Below are 22238 nucleotides of genomic sequence, written 5' to 3' on the forward strand. Positions count from 1 at the left end.
AATGAATAAAATGAGAAATATGCGATTATTTGAGCTGAATCTTACGGACAGACAGCGAGTGCCATTTGTGAAGATAATGAATGAAAGCATTGGGCGTTTATTGGAACTGGCCATATTTTTTGACATTGATCAAAAATGAAATGGAGGTGAAAAGAGAATAAGGATACTAATTTTTTACACAGAAAAGTCTGAGATTGAAGCATTCTGAGGAGGAAAGACAAGCAAAAGGGGTTATTGACGAATCTATTCACAAAGTTATTTAAAACGAAGAAGAATAAGAAGAGGAAGGGGAAGAGGAAGAGAACAGAACATTTGTCTATTTTAGATTTCAGTTTTGGAGAAAGAAAACTCAATGAATATTTCTTCATCATCATCCTCTTCTTCTTCTTGATTGGTTAGTTGGTTGAAGCGAATGAGATGCTGCTGTGCTGGTGGCGGAAATGTCCATTTGGTGTGTTGATTGAGTGAACAAGTGAATCGAATTTTAAAGAGAGAAAGAAAGAAAAGAGAGAGAAAGAGAAAGAATATTTTTTATTTCTTTTTTTGTATGAATGGAAAATGAATGAATAATGTGATTTCTATTTGTTGTTTGTTGTTTGTTATTGTTTTTTCCCTCATTTTGTTATCCAATTTCCTGCTCATTCCATCAATCAGACATGTCTGTCAACATCAAAACGTTTTCTGCTTCATCATCATCTTCATTTTCGCTGTTGAGAGCAGTTAGGGATGATATATCACATGGAGGAGGAGGAAGGGAAAGAGGGAGAAAGAGAAAGAGAGAGGGAGAAAGAGAGAGGGATTAATGAGCAAATGAGCAGGAGGGATGGCATCAGTCCAGCACATCAGCATTGGCGAGGGGACAGAGGCAGAGACAGAGGCAGAGGTAGCAGGACAGACAATGCACATAGACAGACAAAACAGACAGACAAAGAGAGACAAAACAGACAGACAGAAAAGACAAGACAAGACAAGACAAGACAGACAAGACGCAGAGAGAGACAAGATAGATCGATAGATAGATAGAGTGACGAGTGCGATGCAATTTTAGAGTGGGTCAGGAGGCAGCCACACCCAGTTGGCAGTGTTATTCCTCTTTTTCTTTTTTCTTTTTTTTCTTTTTTTTTTTAAATTCTGTTTGTTCATGATGATGAAGAAGAGGGGTCAGAAAGAGTGCTTTTTCTCTTTATGTTTAAAAGAAGGAAGGGAAGAGGAGAAGAGGAGCAGACTGAAGGGACAGGCGCTGAGTGAAGGCGGATGGCCTCATTTGCAAAGAATGAAAGCAGCAACATTGACGTGTGGAACATTTGTTATTTTTGATTTGTTTTCTGTTTGTTTTCTTTTTCATGGAGAAAAGAGCAGAATAAATTCTGAATATTTTCTTATTTTTATTTCTTGTTTTTTTTTGTTGTTGTTGTTGTTGTTTTGCTCCATTTCGAAGAAAATGAAAGGGGGAAAAAGAAAAAAAAAGTCAAAAGGCTTTCAAATAAACTTCGAAAACTGTTTTTTTTTTTTTTTTTTTTTTTTTTTTTTTTTGGTGTTGTGAGATGGCAAAAAAAAGAAATGAAAAAAGAAAGAAAGAAAGAAATTGAATTTCTTATTTTTGAAAGGCGAAATTCAAATCATTTCATTCTCCAAACACATTCGCAGTGCTGTTCGCTGCATAAGAAGACAATCCAGAACAAGATGCTCTGCTGAGGAAACAGATCATCTCAATGACATCTTCCTTCCTTTCTCTCTCTCATTCTCACTCTTTCTCTTTCTTTCTTTCTTTCTTTCTTTCTTTCTTTCTTTCTTTCTTTCTTTCTTTCTCTATTTCTCCCTTTCTCCCTTTCTCTCTCTCAGAAATAGCCAAACCGAATTGTTTCACCCACTTTCTTGTCATTTCGCCTTCCAACTCCAACTCCAACTCCAGCTGCCTTCAAATTGAATAAAATGCCTTTTCCAAATATTCCTCTTTCATATCCTCTTTCATATCCTCCTTCTGCTCTGCCCTCCCTCAAAACACTGCAAATCTCTCACAGCATTTTCTCCATTCCACACCGCAAAACACTCAAAAAAAAATAAAATAAAATAAAATAAAATAAAATAAAATAAAATAAAATAAAGCAGTTTTCTGCAACTGTCCATTTCAATGTGATCTTCGTTTCTTTCTTCTCTTTTCTTTTCTGATCTCTTTTTCCTTCCAATACATATTTCTTCTCGGCTCTCCAAATTCTCTTTTCGCTTCTGATGCAACCCGCTGATCGTTCGCCCTCACCTTTCCCAGCTCTCCTTTTTTCGATTAATCTGTCCGTTGAAAAGCCCAAGCCCGATCGATGCTCACGCTAAATAAGATCGTGACGCTCCTGGCAGTCTCGGATGTTTTCTGTGATCTCGCTCAATTAAGCTTCTTTTTTCTCTTCCTATTCAAAATTCAAAAAAAGGCAATGCGTTCCTTCGAAAAAAACTTCGCAAACTTCCCTTGTTAAGATGTTCCTCAAGTCCAGCAATTTTATTTCCACCTCTTTTCGCACTTCCGCCCTTTTCCTTCGATTTGAACCCGCTTTTAGTTATTAAAAAATTAGCCTTAGCAAAAAAAATTTCTCCGATAAATAAAAGAAATCCCCAACGCGAGCAAACACAAATTTTATGAATTCCAACATCATTCTTCTGTACAATCGTTTCTAATCAACATTCGTTCGCATCCAAAGTCAAAAGCAACAAAACAAATAATGTCTTAAATAATATTCAAAATGTCCAGCAAAAATATTTCTCACCTGAATCCGACGCTATTTGCAAACAAAAAAATGTTTATAATGTACGTTTTGCACTTGCAAAGTTTGTGGGTTATGTTCTATTTCGATGATGTTTGTAGATGTCAAAACTGTCCGCAGCCAAATCTATGGCATTTTTGCAAACACAAATTTTTCATTCGGCCGTTTTCATCTCTGCCCCTTAATTTTTCACAAATCACCCAAAAAAAATAGTCTCATCAAATAACTGTCTTCAATATATATTGTTAATCATCATAAGCAATGACCTTCGTTTTTCTATATATAAAGCCAAAACGGTTCGTATGTTTTATGAAAAAATGAATATTATCACTAATCAATTGCATGTGTGCAAAAAAGAAAACCGCGTTTGCCATTATCATGAAAACTCAGCCCATCAACAGTTAGGAAAATATGCTTATTTCGTTTGACAGGGAAATAAAATTAATGATTTGTTGAAGTATTTATTGAACAATTTCTAAAGCAATTCCAATAATTTTTATTCAAATATGGTAAACTTAGTAAAAAATAATCGATTTTGTTGCTTTTGAAATGCACATGGGTGATTATTTTTGAAATCATAACTTTTTTCGAGGTGTTGATAATTTTGAAAATTCATTATCATTAACCTAATAACTAACTTTTGAATATAAATGCTTTTAAATCGTATCAAAAGCTAAATGTTGATGAAAAAGAAAGACAGAGATGTTATTTATTAGAATTATCACTTTTCCTTATTCATTAACAAAACTTTTGAAACAAAATTGTATAACCGAAATTTTTGAACGAAAAAATTTGACTTCAAAAATTTTCACCCACATAGACAATTATTGGCAAATATGTGCCTCACAGGTTCATCGGAATTTGCTTTTTTTTATGATAAAAGTGATTATTAATGTTCTATAAAAATTTGAACAAAATATCAATGATCGAAAATTATTCTCTGTTTAAAGGAAATTTTTCAAAATAAATAAATCTGTATAGGATCAGATTTTTATTAGTATCCCGTTTTTTATTAGATCCTAATTTTTTTCTTCTTCAATTGCTTTAAATAGAAGCTTGTATTCAATGAGACTAATTTTAAAACAAATAATATACAGATATTGCATTAAATACTGGACATTGCAAAAAATACCGTGCAATATCGATTTCTCAATAACTGCAAAAGGAGTAATTCTGACAATTTTCCTAAAAATATATCTCATCAATACAAACTCAATTGATAAACAAAACTTTCAAAATAATATAATTTATGCTTAGATGAAATTTTTTGATGAAACTTTAGAGAAATGGGATTTGGAGTATCTCCGAGATTTAACTCATTAATTTTTCCTGAGTACAAATAAGGATATTTTAAAAGTTTTGTTTATCAATTGAGTTTGTATTGATGAGATATATTTTTAGGAAAATTGTCAGAATTACTCCTTTTGCAGTTATTGAGAAATCGATATTGCACGGTATTTTTTGCAATGTCCAGTATTTAATGCAATATCTGTATATTATTTGTTTTAAAATTAGTCTCATTGAATACAAGCTTCTATTTAAAGCAATTGAAGAAGAAAAAAATTAGGATCTAATAAAAAACGGGATACTAATAAAAATCTGATCCTATACAGATTTATTTATTTTGAAAAATTTCCTTTAAACAGAGAATAATTTTCGATCATTGATATTTTGTTCAAATTTTTATAGAACATTAATAATCACTTTTATCATAAAAAAAAGCAAATTCCGATGAACCTGTGAGGCACATATTTGCCAATAATTGTCTATGTGGGTGAAAATTTTTGAAGTCAAATTTTTTCGTTCAAAAATTTCGGTTATACAATTTTGTTTCAAAAGTTTTGTTAATGAATAAGGAAAAGTGATAATTCTAATAAATAACATCTCTGTCTTTCTTTTTCATCAACATTTAGCTTTTGATACGATTTAAAAGCATTTATATTCAAAAGTTAGTTATTAGGTTAATGATAATGAATTTTCAAAATTATCAACACCTCGAAAAAAGTTATGATTTCAAAAATAATCACCCATGTGCATTTCAAAAGCAACAAAATCGATTATTTTTTACTAAGTTTACCATATTTGAATAAAAATTATTGGAATTGCTTTAGAAATTGTTCAATAAATACTTCAACAAATCATTAATTTTATTTCCCTGTCAAACGAAATAAGCGGCAAGTCACAAATTAAAGTAACATTCAGAAACTCGTTTTTTTTCGGATTTTTTGTGATAGAATGATTTAACATCAAAAAATAAAACATTCTAGGGGTGAATTTTCCATTTTAAGAACACTTTTTTTTCGATGAAAAAAATCAAATTTTCGAAAATATTATGGTTATGATCAAACTAATTTCTAATAATTTCAATAAAAATCAACTTTTTTAAAGAATAATTTAAAATTTTTTATATAATTCTTAGCTTTCTTTTTTTATTATGTAAAAAGAAAATGACATAAGTTCTCAATTCATTTTTATATTTATTTTTTTCTCATTTCATCTTGTGAAATCATTAAAACACACGTTTTTTGTGTGTGAAAAAGTGATTTATAGATTAAAACCCTAACCCTATTAATAAAAATATGTACAAAAATAAAACGCAAACCTTTAAACCTAATATTTCGATTCAAAGGAAAACCCTAAAGCAGAACGAAACAAAGAAGTTCATTTTCACTACATTTTTTTCCTTTCAAACTTTCAAAACATTCAAATATGAACTTCAAACATCTTTAATTCACTTCATTAGAATGGAATGATTTTTTCAAACAAATCAAATTGTACCAAACTATGAAATTTCGAAAAATCGTTCAATTTTCAAATTTAAATTATTAGAAATTTGTTTGATCACAACCATAATATTTTCGAAAATTTGATTTTTTTCATCGAAAAAAAAGTGTTCTTAAAATGGAAAATTCACCCCTAGAATGTTTTATTTTTTGATGTTAAATCATTCTATCACAAAAAATCCGAAAAAAAACGAGTTTCTGAATGTTAATTAAAGTTGTGATTAACCATATGTGACGAAATTTTTCAGTTTATGAATTTTGTTCCATTCAGAATTGACGAATAAATATCTCATTTTATTAATTTTTCCGAACAATTTTAATGAAAATGTTTGACTTGTTAAGGCATGAAAATAGAAAAAGTTTGGAACAAATCTTTGTTTTTTTCATAAAAGCAAGAATTTTGTCCCATATACCATTGGTGGAAAACCCGGTAGTTAGTGGAAAACCCGGTAGTTAGTGGAAAACCCGGTAGTTGGTTATTCGATATTGTCAATTTTTTCAACGTCAAAGTCATCTCAATTAATTTTTAACATTTTTATTTTTGTTTTGAAAGGTGTTTGTGATAAAATATTTAATGATTGCAGAAAAAACTTTTCGAAATTTGGAGAGAAAATTATTGACTTTTATTTGATCAAAACCATTAAAATATGAAAAGCATGCCAAAAACTCAGCTACAGTGTGTAGTTCATGTATGTCAATAATATTTCATTAAGCAATTAATAACAAATTATATTTCTCTTACTATACATCAATTTTTTTAGTGAACGAGCACACAAGCTACATGTTTTGATTGGAGCGTGCTTTTTGGTTGCAGGCTTTCCAAAAGAAAGGTTACGGTTTGTTATTTTTTTGTACTATGTTTATTTTTTTATATTTTGCGATGTAATTAATTAAATTCTTTAAAAGAAAATGTTTATTGCAATATTGTTCGACGTGAGTATTTTTGAAGTTTATGAGTGTTTAATTTGTGCAACAGTTGATAATACTTTGGTTTTATGTTAGTTATACAAAATTCTAATTGTAATTTAAATTGTGATTTGTTTGAATAAGTATTGATTGTTAATTTTGAAAAATATTATCATTTGTACTTTCTTCAATTCTTTTTATACACAACTATTTTTCTTGTTTTGTTATTAAATTTCTTGAATTCAAACTCAATACATTATTCCAATTGATTTTATATCTCAAAATTCTTTTTGTCACATAAATATAAGATAAATATATTTGTTTCAAATATTTACAATTTTTTCTCAGAATAAATGAAATCAATCGCTGAAATATTTATTGTGGATATTAGAGTAAATATTAGAGAAATAACCTTTTGAAACAGATTCAAAAATTACACATTATTAAGTATTTTTGAAAATTAATTCAATTTTTAAGAAAAATGAGATTTCTTTCATAAATCATTAAAGAGCGTAAGCTGTTTTTATGATAAACGTTTAATTTATGTTAAAATAGAAAAAATATTGTGAAATTACAAAATAAATTAAGTATTTCATATGATTCTTGTATTCTGAGAAAAAAATTGTAAATATTTGAAACAAATATATTTATCTTATATTTATGTGACAAAAAAGAATTTTGAGATATAAAATCAATTGGAATAATGTATTGAGTTTGAATTCAAGAAATTTAATAACAAAACAAGAAAAATAGTTGTGTATAAAAAGAATTGAAGAAAGTACAAATGATAATATTTTTCAAAATTAACAATCAATACTTATTCAAACAAATCACAATTTAAATTACAATTAGAATTTTGTATAACTAACATAAAACCAAAGTATTATCAACTGTTGCACAAATTAAACACTCATAAACTTCAAAAATACTCACGTCGAACAATATTGCAATAAACATTTTCTTTTAAAGAATTTAATTAATTACATCGCAAAATATAAAAAAATAAACATAGTACAAAAAAATAACAAACCGTAACCTTTCTTTTGGAAAGCCTGCAACCAAAAAGCACGCTCCAATCAAAACATGTAGCTTGTGTGCTCGTTCACTAAAAAAATTGATGTATAGTAAGAGAAATATAATTTGTTATTAATTGCTTAATGAAATATTATTGACATACATGAACTACACACTGTAGCTGAGTTTTTGGCATGCTTTTCATATTTTAATGGTTTTGATCAAATAAAAGTCAATAATTTTCTCTCCAAATTTCGAAAAGTTTTTTCTGCAATCATTAAATATTTTATCACAAACACCTTTCAAAACAAAAATAAAAATGTTAAAAATTAATTGAGATGACTTTGACGTTGAAAAAATTGACAATATCGAATAACCAACTACCGGGTTTTCCACTAACTACCGGGTTTTCCACTAACTACCGGGTTTTCCACCAATGGTATTTTAATGAACATTTAATTCAAGAAATTAAAATTGATAGAATGTTTTTTGTTCACAAAAGTTAATGCAAATTTGAAAATTAGAAAAATTTAAATCCTCTTTTTTCTCGACAAAGACTTCCCAGCTCGACCGACAAATAACCTGAAATTTTTTTGTTTCGCAGAGGCTTAATCCAGACTTTTTCTAATAATTTTTTTTCTTAATATTTTCATTTTGAATATTTGTTTTTTTCATTGTCATTGTAAATTAATATGCATGAACGATAATAATAATCCTCAAATTTTCAACAGCATTCATCATTAATTATGTGAAGTTCATTTTCCTTTCTTATGCAATGCCAAAAAAAATTTCTCAATATAAATCATTTGACACGATTTTTTCTTTTTAGGTTTAGATCAAAATTGTTTTGTTGACTTTTTCGGTTTTACAGGAGAGAATTTGTTATATATTGCTACAATGCGGTTAGCCATTTTTGTTTTTGCACTTTGTTATGCAGTAGCTGCTCAACTCGTTCCGCTGAGCCAAGAAAAAGCTGTAATTAAGTCAAATCAGCAATTTTTGCCAATGGTGCTTTTAACAAATTCTTCCCTGGAAAGCACGAACTTGTTGCTCGATGAAAGAGGATGCTCAGCAATTTTCTCAGTGGACAAGAATTCGATATTGTCGTTGAACCGTATTACTTCATTAAAACCAACTATTAATTTGCACCCAACTTGTACATCAAATGGCCAATGCTTTTTCGTTAATTTTTCCGTTGTTTTTGAAGCAAATTGGAATCGTTCAATTTGCAGTTTGGCGTGGCTTTCTGGTGGAGCCGGAAGGTCATCAGTTTTATTTTCATCATTTAATTCTTTGGTTTTTTGCCCCTCGAAATCTTCTTCGTTTGCCTGCGGAGGCATCGGAGATTTTGAGTCCGTTGAGGGATGCGCCTTTTCGAATGTTACAGCAAAGGAAGAACCCATCAAGGAGCTACAAATGGCCGATCATTTATCCGCTGTTAACTCCTCTGTGCTTTACAACAACACTTTTTTCAGTTGTGCAGACGTTTTCTACGGAACTGTTGTACACGGATTGTCGCCCAGCTCGCCGGCTTGTGATTTTCGATCATCTTTCGACCGCTATATTCAATGCACTCATTCACAATCAACTGAAAAATCATCAAAATTTTACATATCCCGAACTGACCGCGTTACAATGGAAAAACAACATGGCATATTTGAAAATGAGGAATGGATTGAATGCAAAGGTCAACAGGGAGGCGCAATATATTTTAATGGATATTACATAACGGTAAATTGGGATCTAAATATCAGCAACTGCGTTTTCGAAAAATGCCATTCAGATGATAAAGGTGGTGCAATTTTCGTATACAAGATCTACAAGCATACTTGTTCAGCTTGTCATTTCTTTGGAAACACAGCTGTGAATGATCCGCAAGACATTTACGTTGCAAACACCGATTCACATTATGAAATCGCAAATTTTGCATTTTCGAATTCTTATTCAACGACAACTGGCTCTCGATTTGTTATCAATGAAAAGGGAGATTATTCAAATTATATTGCCACAATGAACGAGCAGAGAAAAATTAAACACTCTGGGGCTGATGAATGGGGATGCGGATTAGGAACCCTTCCATGTCAAACAATCGCGTATGCGTATTCAGCTATGAGAACAAAGTACATAATGCCAATGCTTTGTGAAGAAGGCACATATACGCCCCCAACTCTGACGATTTCAGAAAAGCCGCTGACATTTTCAGGAGCAGGAATAGACAAAACAACGATTGGAAACTCATATGCAAATAATGCGATTTTTATGGTTAGCGGAAACGAATTGGTTGTTCAGAATTTGTGTTTTCTGCTTTCAACTGGCAGTACAAGAATACTGAGAATGACAAGTGCCTCTTCATTTTCCTCTTCGGCTCACTCATCAAACGAACCCAACGCTTTCTGTTCATCAAATTCTGGTCAAAGCACTTCTCAGTTTGAGTCAATCAAAATCAATCAAACGGCAGACAAAGAGCTGTCTGCAGCGCTGTTTTCGATTGAGTCTGGGCAGTTTTCTGTGTCAAAGCTAACAGCAGTTAATATTAAGCTATCATCTTCTTTCTTTTCTCTCTTTTTCTTCTCTTCTTGTGACAATCCTTCAATCAGAGATTGTGTGTTCGATAATATTTTTTCATGGTATTCTTCTTCCATGTCAATTTATTCTCCTATTTTTACTCAGCTCAGCTCATCAAATCTGGCGCTTTCTCTTCAAAACTGCTCATTCAACAATATTTCTTCCAGAGATTGTGCAACTGGTGGATGTCTTGCATTCTATGCGAAATTAACATCATCAAGTGATTCTTCAATTTCGAATATTGCCTCTTCTTTCAGCATTCGCAACTGTTCTTTCAGTTTGTGTGCATCCAAGCCTGCAAACAGCAAAGGAGGTGCTATTTATGCGAATTACGGTCAGTCAAAGCCAACAGAATCAGATTTTTATGTGTTCAACACGAGTTTCAGTTCAAATCAGGCAACTTCTGGAGGTGATTTGTATTTTGTGTGCTTAAACTTTGAAGAAAGCGTTAATGAAACGCTGTTTGGCTTTGTTTCAACGGCAGAATCGAAAAGAGGAATTCACATGTCAATTTATGGAGATGATTTCAATTATTTCCAAGGTGATCCAATTGATTTGAGGATATTCCTGAAGGGTTATTTTGCAATGACTGTGTATGCAGCATCTGGCTCAGATAGCATCGACAGAATTTTCTGTGGAGAAATCCGTCGCAAATGCTCCACTGTGAACTATGCACTCGGAAGATTGACAAGACCTTCTTCTTCTTCGTCGTCGTCTTCTCCTTCAAATGGACAAAGAACTGTTTATATTTCAGGTGCTTCAACAGTCACTTCTAGTGGAAATCTGTTAAATTCAGTTTCAATAACACCAGAACAAAATTCTGCTTCAAAATCTTCATTTTCATCATCATATTCTTCTGAACCTTCTGGATCTGTTAAAGCCAATCTTCGTATCCCATCTTCTGTTACTGGTCAAAGCAGCTATATTTTCCACTCCTCGGATGAGACTTCATTGAATAGCCTTGCATTCTCAATTGCTCCATCAGTTATCGATGAGGTTAAACATCTGCTTCAATCGCTTGTTTCTTTGCAAAATGGAATATTAACTTTGAGTGACTGCTCGTTTCAATGGGACGAGTCATCATTGTCTAATTCTTATTCCTCTTCTCTCATTCTGATATCATCTGAGCAAAGATCAGATGCCAAGCTTGTTATCAACCAATGCGCCATCAGCCATTCTGCTCCTTTGGCCATTTCTGTTCCCATCTTTGATCTGTCGCAGGGTTCAATCAGCTCCCAATTGACTTCTGTTCACATTCAGAATGTCACATCCAGCAGTCGAAGCTCAGCTGTCTTTGCGTTTAAGTCTATTTCTTCTTCTTCTTCTTCTGATTCTTCTTCATCGTCTTCAGCAGCCAATCCACAGACCTCATTTTCTCAGTGCAGTTTTGCCAACATCAAAGGAAGCGAAGGCACAAATGCACTTTTTTCGACAAGTCCATTGATGACAGGCTCAGTTGTGTTTGAGCAGTGCAACTTGACAGATTGTGTGGGAGCCAGTTCGACTGAAGGAGGAGGGATGCGATGGGATGTGTGTGGCTCAGAAGAGATGAAGATGATCAATTGCAACATCAGCAGCTGTGCTGCCAAAGAGAGCCCTGGAAGCAGCAGAGGCAGCAATGAAGACAGCAGCAAAGGCAGAGGAGGAGGCGTCTATCTGATTCTGAATGGGTCTTCGAGCGACTTCCTTTTTGAGTCGTGCACTTTCTCAGGCAACCGGGCAGAGCTGGGCAGAGACGTGTTCATTCAGTGCGCGAAGTTGTCGCAGGCAGCCGATCTGTCGAAATATGTGGATGTGTTTTCGAGTGCATTCGACGCAGACAACTCGTTCTTTGGAGCAGAAAGTGCAACATTGTCGAATACTGTTGATCTGCTGGATGCGATGCGATACAGAAGCACAGTTGTGTTTGTGTTTGGCAAAGCTCCTACCACTTCTTCTTCTGTCACTTCTTCTTCTTCTTCTTCTGCCATCAATTCTGACCCAACTGATCCAGCCAGCCAAACAGGCATCGACTGGTTCCGCTGTGGTCCCTCGGATGATCCGTGTGAAACGATCGATTTCAGTCTGAAGCAAAAGGCAGCACCAGAACCAGAAGCAAAAGAAGCAGCAGCAGAAGAAGATAAAATGCAGACGATAAAAGTGAAGGAGTCTTCGTTCATCAAAGAAGAAATCGATCTTTCTGACTCGATTTTGACATCTGCAGAAGAAAACGCAGAGTGCAAAGTGGATTTTGTTCAGTCGATTCCAAAGACAACAGGAATTGCCATCACAAACACAAAAACAATGAAAATCTCTCATGTTTCATTCAATGTTCCAACTGCATTCACAAATGGCATGACGCTCCTGATTTCGTCGCAAAGTGGAACAACATCGTTAGAATCATGCAATTTCTATTTGAATTCATCTTCTTCATTTGCCCATTCAAATGGTGATGATGCTGATGCTGATGCTGATGATGCCGTTTCCTTCTCGTTTCCTCTTGTTGGGGTGTCTTCGGGTGTGCTGTCTGTTGTCTCGTGCTGCTTCGGCTCAAACTTGGCAGTCAATTTTGGTGCAGCTGTGATGGAAATCAGCGACTCAGTCGACTTCACCTTTGACACAGCGACATTTCAGAATTTGTGTGTGCATTCTGATTGTCTCTTCAACGTTGTGCATTCAAACGAGGCTTCTCTGCTTCATTCGACGTCTGCTTCTGCGTCTGCTTCCTCAAGAGCACAAACAGAACAAACAGAAGGAGAAGGAGATGTTTCTGATGAAGACTTTTCAGAGTATTCATTCAAATTCCTGAACTGCACATTCAACTCGATCTCTTCAGTCTCTTCAGCTTCTTCGGCTGTTCAGACTGGAAAAGCGTCGCTTCTGTCGCCTGAACACGCTGCGGGTGTTGTTCTGTCGAACTGCTCTGTCTCCACATGTCTCTCTGAAGGATCCCTCGAAGGAGGAGCACTTCGCCTGTCTGCCTCGTCTCAGGCGCCGTTCACTCTGAAGAAGAGCAGCATCAGCAGCTGTGCATGCGAAACAGCCAGCGGAAAGGGAGGATTCTTGTTCCTCTGCTTGGACGGAAGTGATGCAGAATTCAACTTCGAAGAGCTGACTTTTTCTGGAAACGAAGCAAAAGTGGGAGAAAACATGTTCCTCGCTTGCACAGAATTGAATGCTTCGATCAAGACTTCGAAGTTCAACTTTGATTTCTCTGATTTTGCTGGCAATATCAACGCCTTTGTCGGCAACGACACAAAATATGGAAATACGGATCTGACCGTGTTTCTATTTGCTTATTTAGGAAGCACAATCAACGTTGGCTCTGAAGGATTGGATTCAGATGGGTGTGGTGCACATGTTCCATGCTTCTCATTTTGGACATCCATAAAGCATATTGACACAAAAGCCACCAACAAGCGAATAATCATAACCTCCTCAACAGACATTGAAGACGAACACGACATTTCTGGCCTGACAATCTCGTCGCAAAGTGCTTTGGACTCACTTTCTGACTCGCCTTTGCCTTCTTCAACGCTTTCCATTCATTCCAAACTGAACACTTTGAACAATTCACAAAAAGGTGTGCTTGTCAATTCTCGCAGTGCCACAATAGAAGATGTTCTTATTTCGATTCCTTCGTCCTTTTTGGATGGGAGTTCTGCTTCGATCAATGAGAATGTGCTGTTTGCGAGTGAATGCAACGATGCAGCAGATTTGGCAGGGAGTGGACTGAGTCTGACGAAATGCTCATTCCAAAAGCAGACAGATGAATCTGTGAAGTACAAGTTGGTTGCTGCAATGAAAGGGAAAGTGTCTCTGTGTGATGTGTGGGTGGAGGAGATGGCATTCAGCTGCTCTGCATTTGCATTCAGTTCAGGTGGTGTTTTGTGGTTTGAAGAATGCCATTTTGCATCAGTCAATTTGGAGCAGAAATCTTTCATGGAAATGTTGGAGGTGGAAACACCAAAAAATGAAGGAGAAAAAGAAGGAGAAGGAGAAGGAGATTCATCAACAGCTGTTCTTCTGTTGAACGCTTCTTCATTCAGCAGCATCAACAATGGAGCATTGAATCCGTGTTCTTCGATGTTCTCTCTTCAGAACAGCTACGAAATCGAAGTTGTTGGATGCACGTTCCAAACACTGGGCTCAGAAGGATGCAAAAAGGGAGGAGCGATGTCTTTTGAGCTGAAAGGGGTAGATGGACAGCTGAAGATGAGGAACGTGGGAGTGACGGACAGCATCTGCAGCAGTTCTGAAGGATGCGGGGGAGGAATCTATTTGACATGTGCAACAGACAACAATGACCGATATTCATTTTCAGAGATAAGTGTTGGAGGAAACAAGGCACACCAGGGAAGAGACATGTTCATTGTGGCGAATGATCTGAGGAAGGGAGTGAATTCTGAGTTGTTTGCATTTGCAACACAATTTGAGGACAAAACGAATGCGCTGGTTGGGTTTGATAGGAGCTATTTCAACGAGGCAGTTGATCTGATGATTTTTGTGGAAGGTTTTGTGAGTGCATCTGTTCTGGTTGAGGCGCCAGCAGGGCAGAACGAGGTGTTTTGTGGGAACAAATATGTTCCGTGCCAATCGCTTGACTATTCTGTCAATCGACTTGCAGAGAGCAGTGCAGATGTGCCACATCGGGTGATCACTGTGAAATCGAATGGCTCGATCGAAAATGACATTTCACTCAATTCAGTCAATGTTCTGTCATTTGGCAAAGAAAACAGCGGTATTAACATCAGCACCAATGTTCAGTTTGCATCTGGGAGTGTTGTTTTATCCACAGCCGCTCTTTCGTTTTCTTCGATCGATTTTCACATTCCTTCTGTTTTTGCTATTGATACACCTGAAGGTGCTTCGTTGTTTTCCTCTTCGACAGAAACAGGAAACATCCAATTTTCATCGTGCTCTTTCATTCTCACTTCTTCAGAATCGCAAGATGTTTCAAGTTGCGTGCATTTGATCAGCGTTTTGGGTGGAGTTGTGCAGCTTTCTCAATGCCATGCAGATTCTGCCTCATTTTCTGTCACGCCTTTTGTGATTTCGCAAACAGCCCAAGCTTCATTCGAGGGAGTTCACTTTACGCATTTGTCATTTTCGACTTGTTCACTTTTCGATCTGATTCCTTCAACACCAGAAGAGAAAGATGATTATTCCTCTTCGACCAATCAAGAATCTGAGCCAGCAGAAATAAGCTTCAAGAACTGTGAATTCACTTCTCTTCATGTGAGTGAGTATGACGAGCAGCCTTCGTTTGGGTATGTACAGCTTGAGACGCATCTGTCGATTGTGAACTGTTCTTTGGATGATTTGACATCTGCGTTGAGTGAGGAAGGCGGAGGAATGAAAATTGAACTTGGAACAGAAGGAAGCTTCTGTCTGAAGGGAGAAAATTCTGAGCAGTTAAGTTCTGTTAGCCATTGCACTTGCTCGACGTTTGTCGGAAAAGGAGGGTTTTTGTATCTGAGCTGCTGCAACTCGATCGATGGATTTTCTTTGTCTGATTTGGTGTTTTCTGAGAATGAAGCATTTGTTGGCGGAAACGTGTTCATATTGAGCTCCGATTTAAATTCCTCTGTTATCATTGAAAGGTTGATGTTTGATTGGACTGAATGGAAAAACAAAAATGCTTTCTTTGGGGCAGATGAAGTGAACTTTACAGAAGGCATATCTTTGGACAAGCTGCTGTTTGAGCACACAGACACTTCTGTTGTTGTGTCGTCGAGTGGAAGAGACATCCATGGGTGCGGGTCAGAAACGGAGCCTTGCCTGTCATTTTGGGAAGGGATGAGGCATTTCAGAGAAGGAGTTCAGTTCAGAGAAATCAAAATCAACACAAGTGCTGCCATTTCAGACGAGTGGGACCTTTCAAACAGCTCAATAAGCCCAGCTGTTCCTTCTTCTCCTGGCTATTCTTCTTCTTCCTCTTCTGATGAGCCTTCCTCTGATGAATGCACAATCAATGTGGGAAAAGCTATTCAATCTCTTTCTGAGCCTTCTGAGGCTGTGCTCACTAACAAGCTTGTGCTCACATTCACCTCCATCAACTTCTGCCTGCCTTCGTCTTTCGAAACACCACAAAAGGAACTTCTTTTCACAGAGACAGGAACAGCCACGCTTAACAAGTGCTCCTTTGCGATGCAGACAACAGAAGAAGGCATTGCGTTTGTGCTTTTCCATGTTTCGTCTGGGACACTTTCGATTGAAGAGTCCAAAATGGCCGAGCTCTCCTTTGCGATATCGGCCATCCGACTTTCAGCACCCGCTGCACATTTTGTTGCAAGCGCGTTTTCTGTTGATGTTCTGAATTTTGCAGATGGATCGTTTATTTCTGTGGACGATGCAGAAGAGAAGGGGAATGAGGAATCAGTGTTATCAGGGAATGGCAAAGAAACGAAAGCAAGCAAAGAAGCGAGCGAAATCAGACTGGAGAATCTTCAGTGGCATCTCATCCGCAGCACAAATGCGAAGGCGTCGATCATTTCTTATGAGAGCGCGCTGTCTGTGGAGCTGACGATGGACAACTCGACATTCAGCGACTGCAACAGCGAGTCTCAGCTGGGAGGGGCGTTTTGTGTGTGGATGAAGGAGAAGGCGGGTGGGCTGGCTGACAGCTGGGCAAATGAAGGAAGTGTGCTGGCGAATCTGTCGTCTTTTGTGACATGTGCGTGCTCAACAAGTGAAGGCAGAGGAGGCGCAATTGCATTGAACTGCCTGGACGATCCAGAAGATTCAGATGCTCCGTCTGCGGAGAAAGCGAAGGCGCTGCCAATCAAATTTCGGCTGATTCGGTTTTCTTTGAACAGAGCAAGTGTGGCGAAGGATCTTTACATTGTCTGCCGATCGATTGCTGAGCAGATCAACGAGGCGCTGTTTGTGATGGACTTCAGCGAGTTGGCCTTTGACAGAAATAATGCCATCTTCGGGATGGACAAAGAAAACGAGGGGCCAATTGATTTGGTGCCATTAATTGTGTTCTACAAGTCAGAGCGGATATTTGTGTCGGGAGAGAAAGGGAAGAACGAGAAGGACTGTGGGCGAAGGGAAGACCCGTGTGAGACGCTGAGCGAGGCTGTGCGGCATCTGAACGACGAGCCGTACCAGAACGTGCTGGTGGTGAAGAAGGCAGCTGTTTCAGCAGAGACAGCCATTTCATCAGCGACAGTGCAGACAGTCGGAGGCAGCCCAGCTGTTTTCGAGTTCAACTCCGAAATCGCTCAGACAGATGGAAGTGCGGATTGTGTGGTGTCTTCGTCTGAGGAGTGCAGCATTTTGGGGATGGACATCGTCTTCGGCCCCAGCTTCGCTTCAGCGCATCGCTCTGTCTTTGGGGTGAGGAGCGGAAATCTGACGCTGGGCGACTGCACAATCACGTCAGAAGAGCCGGCGCAGCTGGCAAATACTGTAATTTGTGTTGAGAGTCATTGTTTGTGTTTGAGCAATGTTTCGTTCTCGGCCATCCGCTTGCAGGCATCGAGGCAGCAGCCATCAGCAGAAGCATTTGGAGCAAAGCAATTTGCTCAGTCTTCTTTTGCTTTGTCTTTGTTAGAGCCAGAAGCAGGGAATTCGTTCATTGAGGCCTGCTCAGGTGCTGCTGTGGAGTTGATTGGTGTCTGCTTCAAAGAGCTATCTTTATTTGTCGTGTCGGGAGATGCCTCGCAGTCGGCTCATGTCATCAAGTGCGAGTCGTCGTCTCTGACAGCCAGCGGACTGAGAATAGAAGATTGTTCTGTTTCTTTCATAACACCTTCCGATTCTTCATCATCATCATCTTCATCATCATCTTCTTCTTCTTCTCATTCTCCCAATTCCTTTGAGTCATCTGCGAACTCTCTCATTTCTGTGTCTGGCGGCAGCGTGGCTGTGCTGGCAGACATTTGCATAGAGCATGTTTTCGAGTGCTGCGGTGTGCTCTCTGCAGAATGCGGGTGCAAAGTGGAAGTGAAGCGGAGCAATGTCTCTTCGCTCTCTTCGCACTCGTCTGCCTTTGCCGCCGAAATGGCAGCGTCTTTTGTGCTGAGAGACGTTCATATCAGCCAAGTGGCTGTGGAAGAAGGATGTTTGTTTGCTCTTCTGCCTCCTCCTTCTCCTTCTCCTCCTCTTTCTTCTCTTTTCGATGAAGAATCGGATAATTTTGAGTTTAATTCTGAATTTTACAAGGCAGCCGATGAAAGCAGCGACACGCCGTTTGAGTTGGTTCTGTGTGAAGTGAGGGATGTGCAGCTGAAGCATTCGGAAGGAGCAGCTGTGAAGGCAGCCAGTTGGAACAGCCGCATTCTGATTGACTCGTGTGTGTTCAGCAACATCAGCAGCCAGCGCGAAAGAGGAAGCTATTTGGATTTGACCTCGTGTGGAAGTGTTGCAATAGAAAAGAGCTCATTTTGGGGGGTTGGAGAAATGATGAGCCAAAATGGAAAGAATATTCATTCAAAAGTGAATGAAAACGAAGAAACTGGCGAAGAAACTGGTTTTGTGTGGGAATGGAGCAGCTCTTCAATCAACTTTGTAGAAAGCACAGTGAATATAAACGATACTTCATTTGAGAACTTCTCTCAAGGAGCCATTTCTCTGTCTAACTCGACTGTTACGATAGAACTGGGGATGTTTCAGAACAACAATCCATTTGTTTCTGGCTTTCCTTCTCTTCGACGCAACATTTTGTGTTCAAATGGAAGCACGTTGAATGTGAAGAGTGTGAAAGGAGGAGACGGAGCAAAAGAGAACTCCTCTTTTTGGGTGCTGGACAAAGATGGCACTTTGAACAAGAGTGACACAGAAGTTCCACTGTCTTTCTTTGTTCCTTCGATCAAGTCTGTTGAAAAATCAGAGAACGAAAACAAAGACATCGAATTGAAATTCATTGGCACGCTTTTGCTGCCTTGCTCGCCTGTTTTGAGAGTTCATCGGATTGAAGGAGAAATAACAACGATTGAAGATTTAGCGATAAAAGAGACGAAGAGCATTGACGAAAACACGTTGGAATGTCTGATTGACAGCTCTGCAAAAGGCAAATTGGAAAATGAATATAAAGTTGCTGTTCTTCTTCAGTTTCGAGATGAGCACAACAATTCGATTGTGCAAACGAATGAGTTTGTGATCAATGAAGCACACCCACTGCCAGCAGACGAGAACAATACTGAAACAAACGATCCAAATAAAATGACAAAGACAGAGAATGGAAAGGGGAGTGCCTCGTGGCTGCTGTATGCCTTCATTGGGATGATCGTGCTGGCTGTGGTGCTTGTGCTGGCGATTGTGGCTGTGCTGCTGCGGGCGAGGCGTCGGCGCCAAATAGAGGAAAAGAACCAGGCGAAAGGGATGCGCTATGCGTATGACATTTACGGGGACGGGGCAGAAGGGGGCTTTGAGATGCAGCGGATGGAGACAGCAGCGATCGGGATGGGTCTGAGCGGGGTGGCGCAGACGAGCGAGATCTGCTCGTCGCAGGAGGCGCTGCTGCGGTGCGAGGGCTCAGGCAGATTTGGGAGGCTGAATGGAGATGGAGGAGATGGTGGGGTGGATGGCTTTGACTGCCGGCTGGTGGCAGCAGACGGGCAGTGCAACACGCTGGAGCTGCTGCTGGATGCTCAGCAGCGAGAAGAGGGGCAGGCGAAGGAGAGGGAGAGGGAGAAGTGGATGGGGCAGAGGGAGGTGGCGAATGCGCTGTCGCCGTTTGCGCCGCCTGTGCTGAACGGGGCGGAGTCGAATCGTTCGCTGTGTGTGTCGCCTGGCTTGGCAGGGGCAGCAATGAATGGAGGGAGCGGAGGGAAGGGAATAAATAGACTGAATTCAGTTCATTCAGCCAATTCAGCCAATTCATACAACTCATACAGCTCATACAATTCTAATGATTCTAATAACTCAAATAATTCATTGAACAGAATGGATTCATTGAATAGAATGATTGGGATGAATGGGGTGAATGGGGTGAGTGCAGAGCAAGGGGCAGAGACGTGTCTGATGGTGCCGTATTCAGATGCGCAGACGACGACGTCGCTGAGCCAGCTGGTGGAAGGAATGAGCTGTGAGCATCCATTCGAGTCAGTTGTGGTTGACCTGAGGGACACGGTGTTTGCGAGGGTACACTTGGCAGAGGAGAAGAAGAAGAAGAAGATGGAGAAGATGGAGAGCATGGGGATGGGAAGAGAAGGAAGAGGAGGAATGGAAGAAGAGAAAGAAGAAGAAGAGGAAGGAGAAGAGGAGAAGAAAAGGGAGAAAGCGAAGAAGGAAGAGGTGGAGGCAGCGCGGGTGATATTCTGGGTGCTGAATGGGGTGGAGCATCTGCTGCAGAGCGGAAGAGAAGAAGAGCTGAGGGAGTTTACGTCGCAGTCGGTTGTGTTCACCGACGGCGGGGCAGTTGCGCTGCGGCTGTATTCATCGACAGCGGGCGGGGCATTCGAAGGAGAAGGAGGGAGAGAGGGAGAAAGAGAGGGAGGATGGGGAGATGAGGAAGGAGAGGACTTTGTGGGCTTCTCGGTGGAGTCGTGTCTGAGCAGAGGGAAAGAGAGGGAGAAAGAGAAAGAGAGAGGGAAGGGAGTGTTGTGCAGAAAGAGCGAGCGGCCGACGAACTTCTTTGCGCAGCGGTGGGCAGCGCCGGAGCAGCTGAGCGGGGCGGTTGGGCAGCCGAACGAGAAGAGCGCTGTGTTTTCGGTGGGGCTGGTGCTGCACGAGATGCTCAGCCGGAAGATGCCCTTTGAGGACGAAGACGCCTTCGCGGCGGGCGTGTCGATCGCTGCCGGCCGCAAACCTTCCGAAGTGGGCGCGGAATATTCCTTCCTGCGGCCCATCGTCGAGCAGATGCTGCAGAAAAATCCCGCTCTGCGCCCGTCGATCTGCGCGCTGAAGAAAAAGATTGCGGGAATTCTTCCAGAGGCAGAGGAGCTGATGAAGAAAGGAAGAGAAGGAGAGGGAGAGGGAGAAGAAGTTAAAAGAGAAGGAAATGGAGAGTTGGGTATTGTGAGCATCTCCACCTCAGCGTCGATCCTGTCAATTGCATCTTCTGCCTCTTCTGCCTCTTCTGCCTCTTCAGATGGCTCAGATGATTCAGATGACTCAGCCGAAGTGGATGCATTGGATGACTCAGATGAGTCAGATGAGTCTGTTGATAGCCTTTCTTCTTCTTCTTCTGTTTCTTCTTTTGCTTCATTTGCTTCTGCTTCTTCTGCTCAGTCTGATTCGGAATGTGTTTCTGAGGCAGATTTGAAGGAAGAGAGCGAAGACAAATCGTCTTGTTTGGCTTAATCTCGCTGCGTTCTGTCTTTGCGCTGCATCGGATTCAACTCAAAGCAGCTCAGAGAAGAAACGCGGGAAAAGAGGGAAAAGCCGAAGAAAAGATAAAACTTGAAGAAGAAAAAGAAGAAAAAGAAGAAGAAAGAAGGAAGAAGAAGAAATTTGTTCCTTTTTACAAAGACAAAATGCAAAATGATGAATGTTCGATGGATTCAACAACGCAAAGTCAATCAGCAACAAAACTAAAGAGACACACGAGCAATGGTTTATTTGGTTTATCTTTTGATTCGTTGGTCTTTTTTTAAGTTTTCTCGCATTATTGCGAATTTTCATCCACTCGGAAAATGTTTTTATTTTATTTTATTTTTTTGACTTCTTTTCGTTTGAGAATTTTGTGTGCATATTGAGAAATTGCGCATATCAGTTTTGTCATGTCTAGTAGTGATTGCATACAGCATTGATTTGAGAGCTTTTGAGAGATTTAAATTTTTGTTTTGGAAATCAAGAATTGTTATTGATCCAACTTCACGCTTTTAGCATTGGCCGTTAATATGTACTTCGCACCAGACTGTTTTTGGAATAGTATTCATTGTTGAGTATATTTGATTGGATTTCCTTGTTATTTTTTATTTGAAAAGTTTTATAAGCATTTTTCCATTTTAGTTTGATTTTTCATTTTTTGAAAAGCAACTTCACCAAATTTGACAACAAATGAATTTTTTGTTTTGTATTTTCATCTTTTTATATTTCTTTTTGTAATTTTTTTATTATTGGAGAATATCTACCAAATGAATGCTTTTTATCATTTTTGAAGGAAAAGTGTTGCAAAAAGATTTCTTCAGTTAAGCATTCATAAAAAGCACAAATGAAAAGCATCCTTCAAATGATACAAATCGAAACTATGTGCCTGAATATTCGATTGTGAAAGTTATATGAAAATGTATTTCTTGGAAAAAGAAACTTTCCAACAAAAACGATTTTTGCAGAAAAAAGTTCA

At 38.7% G+C, this 22238-nt stretch overlaps 3 protein-coding genes across 3 annotated transcripts; 2 read left to right on the forward strand and 1 right to left on the reverse strand.

Moving 5' to 3' along the window:
- Positions 1-726: 726 nt before the first annotated feature.
- On the forward strand, positions 727-1023 carry MONOS_14254 (uncharacterized protein; the record flags this gene model as incomplete). The annotated part of the gene is made up of 1 exon (XM_067867040.1): positions 727-1023. The coding sequence occupies one exon, from the start codon at positions 727-729 to the stop codon at positions 1021-1023; it is 297 nt and encodes a 98-aa protein (XP_067733176.1).
- Positions 1024-2319: 1296 nt separating this feature from the next.
- Positions 2320-2911, reverse strand: MONOS_14255 (uncharacterized protein; the record flags this gene model as incomplete). Its single annotated transcript, XM_067867041.1, has 4 exons — positions 2320-2402; positions 2457-2663; positions 2757-2768; positions 2899-2911. The coding sequence occupies 4 exons, from the start codon at positions 2909-2911 to the stop codon at positions 2320-2322; spliced, it is 315 nt and encodes a 104-aa protein (XP_067733177.1).
- A 5442-nt stretch (positions 2912-8353) lies between these two features.
- MONOS_13735 (uncharacterized protein) lies at positions 8354-21969 on the forward strand (the record flags this gene model as incomplete). Its single annotated transcript, XM_067866465.1, has 2 exons — positions 8354-8358; positions 8689-21969. The coding sequence occupies 2 exons, from the start codon at positions 8354-8356 to the stop codon at positions 21251-21253; spliced, it is 12570 nt and encodes a 4189-aa protein (XP_067733178.1). The 3' UTR covers positions 21254-21969.
- Between the last annotated feature and the right edge of the window lie 269 nt (positions 21970-22238).

This window comes from Monocercomonoides exilis (genome assembly GCF_001643675.1).
Source record: "Monocercomonoides exilis strain PA203 chromosome Unknown scaffold8-1962414, whole genome shotgun sequence".
Classification (NCBI taxonomy): Eukaryota; Preaxostyla; order Oxymonadida; family Polymastigidae; genus Monocercomonoides; species Monocercomonoides exilis.